The sequence below is a fragment of the Pholcus phalangioides genome, unplaced genomic scaffold (assembly GCF_987345545.1).
Source record: "Pholcus phalangioides strain wild (caught in Gottingen) unplaced genomic scaffold, Ppha-v1.0 ptg000042l_1, whole genome shotgun sequence".
Taxonomy (NCBI): domain Eukaryota; kingdom Metazoa; phylum Arthropoda; class Arachnida; order Araneae; family Pholcidae; genus Pholcus; species Pholcus phalangioides.
Genome location: NW_028301628.1, coordinates 37278088 through 37291404, shown reverse-complemented (window position 1 = coordinate 37291404; position 13317 = coordinate 37278088). Strand labels below are relative to the sequence as shown.

At 42.5% G+C, this 13317-nt stretch overlaps 1 protein-coding gene across 1 annotated transcript in view; it reads right to left on the bottom strand.

Moving 5' to 3' along the window:
• Pisd (phosphatidylserine decarboxylase) overlaps positions 1-12320 on the bottom strand; it is a 49657-nt gene extending 37337 nt beyond the window's left edge. Inside the window, exon 1 of the mRNA XM_089254678.1 lies at positions 12021-12320. Within this exon, the coding sequence (XP_089110804.1) occupies positions 12021-12088 (68 nt within the window). The 5' untranslated portion in view covers positions 12089-12320. The remainder of the gene's footprint in view (positions 1-12020) is intronic.
• Positions 12321-13317: the final 997 nt, after the last annotated feature.

Below are 13317 nucleotides of genomic sequence, written 5' to 3'. Positions count from 1 at the left end.
ATGTTGCTGCAATAATGGTTCAAAAACATTGTTGTAATAATACTCTAAAAAAAAGTTTTTGAAAAAAAAATGTATTGCTATCATTGTTAGAAATTTTTTTTTCTCGAAAATCCTAACTTAAACACTATTGTTAAAATCATTGTAACCCGTAATTACGGTAATAAAGAACTCAAAAAATGGTTATCATTATAAACGTTATTGGATTAGTCATGCGCAAAGCATAGTACCAGATCTAATCTTGTAGGCACTCTATGGATATGCTACCTCAACCATGCCTGAATGAGCCCACACGGGGCGGTCCTTGAGCCATGCGCCCTCACGGGGCACCAAATTGGAGTCGAAAGGGCGATAAAAAGCTTTGTCGACCGAAAAACATGGGCGGGGGCGCCAAAAAATATGTCCTGAACGGGTGGAGGTTTTTTTTTCTGGCCCCCGCGTTAGAATGGCCCTGGTTTTTAGGGCGTTTCTGTTGGATTCTGAAAGTAATCACTATATTCCCCACCAAATTTGAACAATATCTACATTTTTCTTCACAGTTCTCTGTGGCTCCTTAGTCACTTTTCATGGCGGCCCTTCTATAACATTTTCACCCGTGGGTCCCCATAGAATATCCCATGGGCCGTATGGCTATAGATTAAGAAACACTGCCTTACAGCGAGGTTTCACTATATACGCGGGTTTGAGGGAAAAAAAACCACTTAAATTCCCAGAACTACAGAAAGCAACCAAGAGGTGGTTTATTGATATTCCCACTTATATAATTCCTTTTTAGTTTTTTTCCACGATCTCAATGGTCATCAAACCGCATGACCTTCCGCATTCATTATGTTCAACAAGGGTCGCTCTCCATCTTTCTTTGTAACTTACAATACGGATACAGCAAATGCATGCTGTGTTTACAAATAGTCGTGTGTACATACACATACACGATGACTACGAAGAAAATATGAGACTCCCTCGTGCATAAAAGACCTTACTCACTCATTTAGGCCTACATAAAAACTACATCAACTGAGATTGAAATCAATTCCGAAACAATACTCACTCTCACAATCACTCGCAACTGGGACAAGGACACGGGCGGCCAAACTAGCTGGACACGTGGAAAAAATATCTATCACCCGACGAGAAAACTTCACTCTTCTCACCTTCTATTTTATAATAATAATGTTTTCGCTGTCAAGAGAGTGTACGACGATATCAATTTTTACCAGGGCTTGACAAACCGGAAAAAAAAGGCCAAAATAATGCTGTTTAGGCTTTGTCGGGACTTCTGACCCTTTTTTCGTGTTGATGGACACAATTACATACACCCTACATGCTCAAACCCATGACCCGCGGACCAAATGTGATCCTCGGAGTCATCTGATGTGACTCGTGTCCATTTCAAACCAAATTAAAAAAAAAAAAATGAAGTACAGTTGATTCCGCTTATAACATGGGTGCATGCACAACCTCCGGGGCCGGAAAAGATGTTCCGATAGAAAAATATCAATATACTCAACACGATGGACGTCTAGGCCGACTATATTTTCTTCTTGAAAATACGAGAAATCGAGATCCATAAGGGTATCGCCAATTATCGCGAATATATAAATCAAATGCAAGTAAAATTGCTAATTATCGCAAAAAATGGTCAAAGGCAAAAAAAGTTGCTAATCACAAAGACGGTCAAAAGCATGTAAAGTCACCAACTGAAGCCTGAAAAATAGTCAAAGGCATGTAAAGTTACCAATCACAGCCTAAAAACTATGTACACACACACAGACACACACACAGCCTACGGCAAGTCACAGTGGATGTAAAAGTATATAATTCACCAAAAAAAAAACAACATAAGTTTGGCAAATATGTCAGATGAATATATTTATATGACTATAATTAATTATGACAATTGGAGTCATAATTGTCATAAAAAAATTTCCAAGTCATGAAAATAATCGTAATTCTTGATTTCAAAAAATTCATCTGAGCCTGGTGGAAAATAGGGGGGAAGAAACGGGATATTTCGCAAAAAAAGTTGGAACGGCAAAAATTACGGAAATATCCCGTAAAATACGGGTCATGTGGCCACTCTTTCTCTACAAATTTCTGGCCCGCGAGCGGCAGAAATACTGCACATCTAGTCCGCGGACTGTGAAAAGGTTGTGCAACCCCATGGCTTATAACGCACCCACAAAAAAAACGTTTTCCCGCTTAGTACGGCTTATTTTCATGGTCACAACTTTCACAAATACTCATCGAGAAATTTTCCCGTTTATAAAGCGTTTTCCCGCTAATATTTTTTTCATGGTGTTTTTTTTTTTTTTGAAAAACGTTATAAACAGGATGTACTGTAAGAGGCACACACAGATCACTTAAGGGTCCCGCGACATGTTTTCAAACCAATGAAGTGGCCCTCACTCTCGTAAAGGTTCAACACCCTCGTGTATTAAGCCTTTTTCCTTGCAGCTTAAAATATTCCAAGAAAAACATATTACAGGATGATCCAATAACTCAACATTTCCGTTTTAATAAAAGGGAAAAATTTGATAATAACTCGATTTTTACGAATACCATCAACCCCACAAAAACTATTAATTTTCACTCACGTTATCATAAAAAAAAAAAATTAGGAAAAACAATATTTTTTCTGTAATGAAATTCGGCGAAGGCCGTCTGAATATATTTTTGCAATTGCAAGGTTTTCTCTCTCTCTCTCTCTCTCTCTTCCATGGAAATTTGCCAAAACTATTCGGCTGTATTAATATTTAACGTGCGAGTGGCGTGATGCTGACCTGTTCGCCTGCTAATCGGAAAATTTTCCACTGAGATCACGATTTCGCCTTTTTATTATTATTATTATCATCATGTTCTTCAAAGCGAAACGTTAGCATTTTGACGGCAAGAAAGAAGTAGAAAAAGTTCTACATTTTTCAATCGTTACGGCATCCACAAGGCAACAACCCCCCCCCCCCGCCCCTACTGTTCGATTAGAACGAAATTCCTATGAATATCGTCTTCGTGACGAATCCAAATAATAATAATAGTACCATCATGAGTGGGAAACAACAAAAATACATTGACAAAGAGGATGGAATTGTCCAGCTGATAAAACGCGTCCGAGTGATTGATAAAAATCAGAAGTAATTAGAAGTTGGACTTGTAAACGAATGTAGGCTTCTGGGGCTACTACTACTAAACCACACACGTACCTCGTCCATATTCCTCTGCGGAACCTCTAACGAACCTCTACATGCGGGAATGTGTGTGTACGTGTAGTGAAACCTGACGTGAAGTTTGCTTCTGTGTAATGCTTGTTATGTGTAGTGCTGCCATCTGCCACCAGTTTTTCTAACTATGAGTGAAGTGTAATGATTGAATAATTAATTGTTGTAGGCCTGTTGCTCTCTGTGGCGAGACTTTTTAATGGGGAGATCAGGCCTACAAACAGTACAAATATTCAGTCACTACACATCACTCACTTCACTTCTGAGATATAGATGGCAGCACTGAAAAATCATACACAACACTAGATACGCACTCAGACTGTTAGGTACACACACTTACAATTCCGTCACAACTCGCTAGGTAGTAAATTGCCTATGGTGATAGACCTGAGTTGTGCTCGGTATGAAAAAGAAAAAAAGAAAAAAAAATGGGGAGATCGGCTCGCATTTGCGCCTCGAAGTTGGGAACCACAGGAAACCAACTTCAGCCGACCACCACTATGGCGACGGTGGGGTTGGCTTCTGAGGCTGGAGAAATCTGTTGCCCAGGCATGTAAAAATTTCGATAGGGCATGTATTGCCTTTTCTTTTTTTTCGACTACATGCTCGAAGCGGGCGTATAAAAAAAAAAACCAACGCTTCCTTTCTTTCTTACCATTGCTTTAAAAAAATTTTTGTATTTTTCTCAAGGAAACAGATATTCTATGGATATTACGCCGAGGTGAAGTCGGAAAGAAAAGCCATCCGGTCTCCGCCAGGACACGAACCCAGGCCCTCTAGCAAACAGGAAAAGCATGCTGCCATCTACACCACTCTGGAGACACTAATCTACACCACTGGAGATACGACCCTGCCTACTCTTATTTCATACACTGTGGGATGAAGCGGTGAAGTAGAGGCATTAGTAGCCTCTCTTAACTTCAGCAAATGCCTCCCAGGTGGAATGGTAGAGAGAGAGAGATAGACTGTATTTCTCTGAAAATATCTTCATTTTCTTTTGACAATTTTAATTATTTTGGATTTTTTTATACAAACAAATAATTAAAAAAAATTTTCAAGTACACGCTCGATTGGACGTGCGAATTTTTGGCGCTTTGTCCAGCCCTCGTGGCTTCAAATAGCTCTGAAAAGAGCGAGTGCCAGACATCCATATGGAGTGGCGTCCGGTGGGTCAACGGGAATCTACCCTTACGGCCACGAGTCAAACAGGAACACGCGGATGTTGAAGTTCCATCAATTCTTAAATCATTTGTTTAACAGATTTTAAAATTAATTCATTTCATTTATTATTTATGTGGATTCATTACTTCAGAATGATTAGGAATTTCTTTCATTAACTCTGAAATTATCTTTCATTAACTCTGAAATTATCTTTCATTAATTCTGAAATTATCTTTTATTAACTCTGAAATTATCTTTCACTAACTCTAAGATATTTCTTCCTTTAATTCTAATTTTCGTGAATTTTGAGATAATTTCTTCCATTTATTGTAATTTTTCTTAAATAGAACTCGGAATGAAAAAAAAAATTATAATTTCGGAAATAGGGCATATATACTGTATAAGGTTAAAGACACATGTTAACACAAAAATTTTAAAATATCATCACAGCGTGCAGCCTATGCAAGGTGCGTTCCGTAAGAACTGAAAGTAAAATCATAAAAAATCAAGAATCGTACAGCAAAAGGTCATTTCTTTTTCAAAATATCTCCCAGCACATGCCATGCAGTGGTCCTATTGTTCAACCCATAGAGTATTATTACACATATACAGTCGAATCCCGTTTTAACGAATACCATCATAGCGAAAATCTCGTTTTAACGAATACCATTATAGCGAAAATCTCGTTTTAACGAACACTTTTCTAATCCCCCAAATAAGTTTACATAGGAACAATGCTAGGTAACCTGGAATTCCTTTACAACGAAATTTCGTTTTAACGAAGTGATTCCTCCGGTCTCTTGGCGTTCGTTATAACGGGATTCGACTGTATCTTTAGTCTATGGTTCAACCTACTTTTCAAAGCAAGTACAGGGGGGCTTTCCGGGAAGCTGCCTCAGTGAATCAGAATATCACGGTTTGTCGGTGGCACCGAAGAAGACTCCATTACCACGGTTAGGAAGTGCCAGGAAACGGCTGTGAAGGGTAAAAATTGCAGGTAGAGAAGTGTGTGTGTGTGTGTAAAGAAGAAAAAGATAGAATATTATAAAGTCCAGGAAAAAGAGACAATTATATTTTCAGTAAGCTCTTTGCACAGATTCAACATGACATTACAACATAAGCAATCGCCAAACACATGAGGGCAATAACAATCACTCAGTTTGGTGGAAGGGGGGGGGAACCTCTAGATGAATGTAGAGGACAAAAAACCCTAACAATTGTCAGTTAGTTACTGATTAACACTCTTGAACTCTGCAGAGTCTTTATGCTGGTATTTCTACCCTGAAATTAGATCTATCTTATAAATAGTGAGTTCACACAGCTGAAGTACAAATAATTAATAATTCCCCCACGGAGCTTCTCGTTCAACGTCAGAAACAGCAAGAAATCGCATGGAGCGAGATCCGGACTTAAAGGGGGTTGTGGCATAATTTTAATATAGCAATTACATATTGTTTCAGTTTTGGAAAAAAAAAAAGTTTGCGACAATATGGAGAACGCGTCGTCGTAAACTGGTAGAAATTTCAGCTGTGTAGGGTTCACTGAGGGGCAGCTTCTAGGGAAAAGCCTACCGTATTTGCTTTGAAAATTGAATTGAACGATGGCTGCAGTGTTTCTCAAACTTTCTGAATCTAAGGACCAGTAAATTGTCCGAAACAATTCGACGGATCACAAACTTACAACATGATGGTGTCCCGTATCCCACGGGACTGTCAGAAAGGCCAGATTCTCGGCTGTTCCGACTATTTTATACCATTGTCCCTAGGGTTTCCGCTCGAGAATTCCCGCCAGCCCGTTCTCGGGAATTTTTTTTGCGATTTCCCGTTCCCGACCTATGACTTTTGCCGACCCTCTAGTGAGCTTTAAAGCGCCCCCACACGGATGGTGAATCACGACTAAATCTATACGAGAGACCTCAAAATTTGAACAATATACAGCACTAACCAATCAACCAATTACGGATCTAGCGGAATGTTAACTGACCCCCCCCCCCCCTGTTCAAAGGGGGTCCTAACTTATGCTTCGAGCAGTGCAATGGTGGGAATGGCAGGGCTCCAGCATTGGCCCGAAACAATTATCTTTTTTTTGTTGTTTTTTCATGCTATGAATTCAATTTAGAAAGGCCCGTGAAAAATCTGGCTTGGCAGCCCTTCTCCAGGATGTTGAGGAGGGAGGGGGGTATGCCCTATGTCAAAATCAGGCCCTGCTGCAATATCGCAAAAACTTTTTGGGGAAACCTACTCAATTCAACAAATCCACAACATTCCTACAGGCCAGACGCGCGTGTCATTCCACGACTTGCACAGCACGTCTCGGTCTAGTTCAATAAGGCTGTTTCAAGCGTGGTCTTTTATGAAAAGGGATCCCGGCAAGCCCGTATTATAGTAACATAAATGACGCCGAGGAAAGGCATTCATTATTATTACTATTGTGTGTGTATGTATGGAAGTATTAGATTTGACCTCAGATCATCTCCTGAAGGACAGACATTTCTTTTCTACGTCACTTGCCATAGATAGCTTCTCGGTTTTTTTTTGTATGTTGGAAGTTGTTTTTAAGCCGCCCTATTCTTTTTCTGGGGGCAATGCTTACGCCACGTCAGTAACGTAGAAAAGAAATCAGCAATACGGTAAGTTTTTCTATTATTATTATTTCTTTGGCTGCTGCTCCTTCAAGACCTCGGTGCATGAAGTGCTTTATAACCGGAAACAAAACGAAAAAAAACAGAATCCAGCTATAATTAACATATTCAACACCAGGGGAGAATAAAACGATTTACGGCAGTTCGGTTTGAAAGGAATTTATATTTTTCTTTCCCAAGCGTAGAGAGAGAGAGAGAGGAATGTCTGCGGTTGCCTCGTCGGCCTGACCTCATCCTCGTAAATATAGTTGCAAGAATATAATATGTACTTGATGGAGAAGTGAAAAAAAAAAAAGAGTTATAGACGTATAGAAAACGCTAAAACAAAGCCGAAAACCCACGTGATTTCGGGACATTTCCATTTACATTGTGGCCACAATAACTTTTCCGAAATTTCTGTCATGGACTAAACACCTCATTTTACGCATCACGACGCCTTTTTTTTTACATTGGGATACGACTCGACTCTGGTTATCTCCAATTTTACTTCGACCTGTCTGCCAGGCGCGGATCCAGGACGATGTGACGGGAGGGAGGCGAATTGTGTGAGTTCGTTTGATCATCCCGCAAGACAAATTTTCCCCATATTATTCGGCTGTTAGGAGAGGCGATCGTTCCCATCCTCCATCTAAATCTAAATCCCTGCCTGAGTGAAGGCAGGTATCTTCGAAGGCGTATTTCTCAGGCGAAATGAAGCAGGTATGAATGAGGCGGTCAGCAAAGCTGCGAATGGAGCGAAGGCAGATATCTTCCGCGGCGAATAGAGCTGAAGCCAATATCTTGAGCTTCGAATGGAGCGGTGGCAGGCGAATTCTGTCAGAGTCATGTGTCGGAGAAGCGACTTGATATGTATAGAGTATCAGATCACCCCGTATTTTACAGGACAGACAAATGTTACCCCCATATTATTCGGCTTTTGGGAGGGGCGGTCGCTCCCACCACTGGATCCGCGCTTGCTGCCTTCGTACCTCTGATCACAGTCGTGAATCAGAATTATTATTTTTGGCTCTGTCAGTGTAAACTAGACCTAATCACCAATAATCACTGAAATCTAATTACTTTTGATCATTCTTCAAGTGATTTTAAATGAACTTTTTTTTAGAAGCATCCTCCGGTATGAAGTTTAGTCCTCTGGCACGGCCGTCTTGACGCATGGGCCCCACCCTGGCCGGCCTGGGATAGGGTGGCCAGACATACCGACTTTCAGGGACAGTCTCAATAAATGCATTGTCCCGAAAAGTACTTTCAGGGACCCTGTTTGTGTTAGTTTTTTATTAAAGTGATCAATGCGATTCCATGAAAAATCACATTATGTGTAATACAGTAAAGCCCGTCTCTTAACGACCCCCCCTCCCCACAGATGCGGTCGTCATCCCTCTTTTAATACCAAATAATAATTTCCCCTTGTATGCATTTCAAACCCCCCTAATTAACGGTCATCCCTCTTTTACGGACAATTTTTTTTGTCCCGCCGGTGACCGAAAAATAGAGGTTTTACTGTATTTCACTTACTGTTTAAGAAACAGGTCAGCTTTGCTACCCAAACTCGGGGGGTCAACCACATTTACCAGACGAAGTAACCGGTGCTAAAACAGTCGCAGGGTTTTGTGCGGAATTATTTTCGATTATTCGTTACAACATTATTTAGATTACGAAGTCATAATATTATCATGGTTGTCGAACAGCAACCTAGTTTTGTTGTGCAAAATTATTTTTGAATTAGCACATTTTCACAATACTTAGGGCCTATTTCTCGCATGGGCAAACGGGGCACGTGCCGAGGGCTCAGAAATCTTCAAGGGCCCCGAAATCGGCTATCTTTTGTGTTTTAGGCACAGCCGACATGCACTCTTCCCCTGCCACAAAGAAGACACATATAAAGGGCCCGAAAATATTTGCCATATTTGCCCTGGGCCCAAGCTTATGAGAAACAGGCCCTGATAATACTAATACCTGGGAGAGTACGCATTTTGGTTGGCTTTGTAAATTTAAAGGAGCAGTTTTGGTCCAAACAAAGGTAGGGATAAAGCCCTGGGCTCAAGACAATTGCCATATTTTTTTTTATGCTACAAATCTACTACAGAAGGGCCCGTGAAAAGTCTGGTTTGAGGACCCGCTAATGATCCCAGCCTACGGGGACCCTGCTCCAGGATGTTGGGGGGAGGGCCATGCCCCAACTCTATCAGGGAAGTCTTAAGAGCATCATGGGCCCCCCCCCCCAGGCCAAGCGATTTTTCTGAGGCCACTTAGTCTCGAAAATTTTAACCAAATCTAATTTTTGAGGCCCCATGCGTTAAGACGACACTGCCCTCTGGTCCAGCGCCCGGGGCACCAGACTCGCCTGTTAGCCCCTAGTTGCGGTCATGTTTGTCAAATTTACGACTGAACCGTACACAAGGCCCGGCCTTCATTGCCAAAATTCAGCCACTGCAATTCGACACTTGTAATGCCTGCTCTCTAAAAAAATATTTTCAAGATGTCCCAGTTTTTATCAATAAATTTGCGTTACATCCCGGTTTCTCAGACGCCCACCCCAGCCCCGAGTATTGTTATGATGAGACCCAGCGTTATACATGAAAAAATAATTTTGCGGGGGTAATTTGATTCCTCTCCAAAATTTTAAGGGGTAGATTTTTGTTTTAGGAGCGGACACCGGTTCCTCGAAACCAGGGGGGGGGGGGCGAATGTTCCCTCCGAATGTGGAAAATCCACGTAATGTTGAAAGTAAGGTTTGAGAATGAAATTTGCGCCCCCTCTGGTTCTGCACCCGGGGCACGACACCCGCTTGCTCCCCCCTAGTTGTGGCCCTGTGTCCCCCAGAATTTCAAGTCTATCTCCGCCTATGCTCTCATTCTGGTCTAATTTTGTCTGAACTACTACTTTCTACTCATTCGTCAAATTTGCCACCCTGAGCCACCCATAGCTCGCTTAGCCAAATCCCTTTTTGTTGCTCACTGAGAAGAGACCTGGTCCCTCACTCCCTCGGTTACTCTTTTGGTTATTCACATGCTCGCACACTGTTTTGGTGAATCTTTTGTTCGCTCACTGATGGTTCCTTGTTCTTCCCGGTCATTCTTTCGGTGTACGAGTAAATATGTAAACACTCACATGCTTGCAAACTCTCGAGGTCGCTCACTAACCTGGACACTTGCTCTAAAGGCAGGGATATTACATAACTATTTTTGTGAGGGAGGGGGAAAGGGGGGGGGCAAATATGATTTCGGCACTTCCCCCCCCCCCCAGTGTAAAATTCGGTGATTTTGTAACGGGGTTTTCTTTTCCACCAAAAATTTGGTGCTCCCCCCTCCCCTTCCCAGAACATTCTAGTTCCGGCCCTGTCTCTAGGTAACTTTTTTTTGGTCGCTCACATGCTTGCAAGGTCTAGGTCACTTTTGGTTGCACACTGACCTGGACCCTTGCTCTCTAGGTAGGGCTATAACTACGATCTTTGTGTGTGTGTGTTGGGGGGGGGGGAGACAAACATGATTCTGCCGCCCCCACCCAAGCAAGGGCGAACGCAGGATTGACTTTTACAGGGAACACAAGAATTTTCTTCCCGAGAAATTCTAAGTTACGACCCTTCAAAAAGAATTTAAGAGAATAGATATTAGTTAAAATATATTTTATAAATTTGAAATTTGCGCCCCCTCTGGTCCAGCGCCCAGGGCACGACACCCCTGTGTCCCCCCAGACTTTCAAGTCTATCTCCGCTATCCTAATTTTCTTTCGATACCGAAATATTGTGTATTTTCTGGATTTTTGGTCGGCTTGGGGGGGGGGGGGGCGCCGGACCCGCGGTGCGCTTTCCTGTGCCCACCAGTGCAAAATTCGATGATGTTACATGTTTTCTTTTCTACCTGAAATTTGCCGCTTTCTGAATTTTCCGCCTAGAACAGGGTCATTTGCCCCCGGTTCCGGCCCTCTCTAGGTAATTCTTTTGGTCACTCGCATGCTTGCAAAGTCTCTCTTTTGGTCGCTCACTGACCTGGTCCCTCGCCTTTTACGCGGTTTGAGGAAACTGTCCCTGACCGTATGAGCGACCAAGTGAGTAACCGTATGAAAGACCTTATGAGTGATCGAGTTGGATACATCCCCCAGGACATTTCGGCAACCCTGACCATGTGAGTAAGTAGATGACTGTAGGAGCAACCAAGTGAGTTAGTTGGACATTTCACCTACCATAACCTAATGGTGACTGTATGAGTGACCAAGCTTATGCCTTCACGAGCGACCATATGAGTGACCGAGTGACAGTATGAGTGTCTGTATGCTTGAGTGAATGACCATACAATCGCATCACTCACTCGGTCACTCACCCCATGAGCGGAGATCCGAGTGTGGGGGGGGGGGCGTCAAAGGTGGAGTCAGCTGATCCAATGTATATATGTATCATGCCATCCCCCCAGCAATAATGAACGTGCCCCTCCAGACTTCCAAGTCTATTTCCGCCTTTGACTCACCCACTTATATGGTCACTCATACGGGAAGGATAGGCGAAATGTCAGGCGCGAAAATTCCGGGAAGGGGGGACGAAATGTCGGATCTCCCTTCCACGCAAAGGCAGATCCAAGGGATTTACCGCCTGTGGGCCAGCTAATTTCGCCACTCTTCAGCTGTTCCACTAATTGAGCACTCATTCCTCAAATTCGCCGCCCTGGGTCCTTAGCCCACAAAGTCTTCAACCCCTCCTCCCTCCTTCCCTTGGCAGCACTGAAAAATCAAACACAACACTACATTCGTACTCAGACTTAGGTACACAGTAACACTTCCGGCACAGCTCACTAGGTAGTAAATCGCCCATAGATGGTGATGATAGACCCGAGTTGTGCTCGGTTTGAAAGAAATAAGACTTCAACCCCCCCCCCCTCCTATATATACGCATCTGTCACTACACGATCGAATACCGATAACAATAAAAACAAAGACACGACCTCTCCAAATAATAACGGAAGAATTAATTAATTAATTAATCAATTAATCGAATAAAAAGGAACCTTGAATCAACTCACTGAATGCTGCAGGACTTGTGAACGAGTTGAAAGTTGCATGCAACAATCAACGCCAACATCCACTTCATCTTCTTCTTCCACAATGATTATAGGATTCGTCTGTTTCTTCTCCTCCACATTCGTCAATCCACACATGGGCGCTCACTCATGTAATGAAAAAAGATTTCCAAATCAAAACACACACACACACTAAAATAAACAGTCAAGTCAAGCGCTCTCAACATGGATTTTGAAAACCCGCACCAACACGGGAGCGAAGATGAACCGCGTGGCCCGGTCTCAACCCTTTGCAACTGACATAATGAATATAAAAACACACACACACAACACAACACACCCTTTAACGTTTAGGCGATACTTTTATTTGTGTTTGGCTTCTTTTATTTGGCGACGACTTTTTTTTTTTTCTTTTCCTTTTTCTCCCCTCACGGCGCAAACTGAAACTGACAGATGACGGGACGCAATATATACCTATCTATTGAGTAATACGAGAAGTATGTGTTGCGCAAAATCGCAAAATAATCTACCGAATCCGATCGCAACTCAACAAAATGATTGGCAAAATTAGGAATTTTTGCGGAAAATCGATGACATCGAAAACTCAAGCGCAATCTTCTCTTTGGCTATGGATAGTTTTCATTATCTTGGGGGCCATTCAAGTATTACGTAACCAGATTTTTAGACATTTTTGACCCACTCTCCTACCCCCGTCAGCAAAAGTAAGCAAACACTAACCCCCCTCCTCTCCCCCCCCCTTGTCAGCAAAATTTCGTCAGCAGCTTAGAATATTTCATATCTTCGAAAAGGGTGGTTGATGACGTAAGCAACCTTCAAACCCCTCCCCCCTCTCCCCTTGTCATCAAAAGTCAGCAAATGCGAAACCCCCTCCCTCCCCCCTCGATGCTGACGTAATACTTGAATGACCCCCCCCCCCTTGGGGGAAAAATTTTTTTCCTTAAAAAAAAACAAAAAAAATTTTCTGTTATAATAACAGTCGAATCCCGTTTTAACGAATATCGTTATAGCGAAAATTCCGTTTTAGCGAATACTATTCCAATCCCCCAGATAAGTTTACATAGGAGCAAATGCTAAAACCTAGAATTCCTTTATAATGAAATTTCGTTATAACGAAGTGATTTCTCCGGTCTCTTGGAGTTCTTTATAACGGGATTCGACGGTATCAGCAAGGGCGACTTAAGCGAGGGCCGCCCGGCGGCATGTTGTAAAGGGCGGCAGCATGGCCCCGAGGCTGGGACTTTTTTGCGCTCCCCCCCCCCAAACGAGACTTCACACGGGC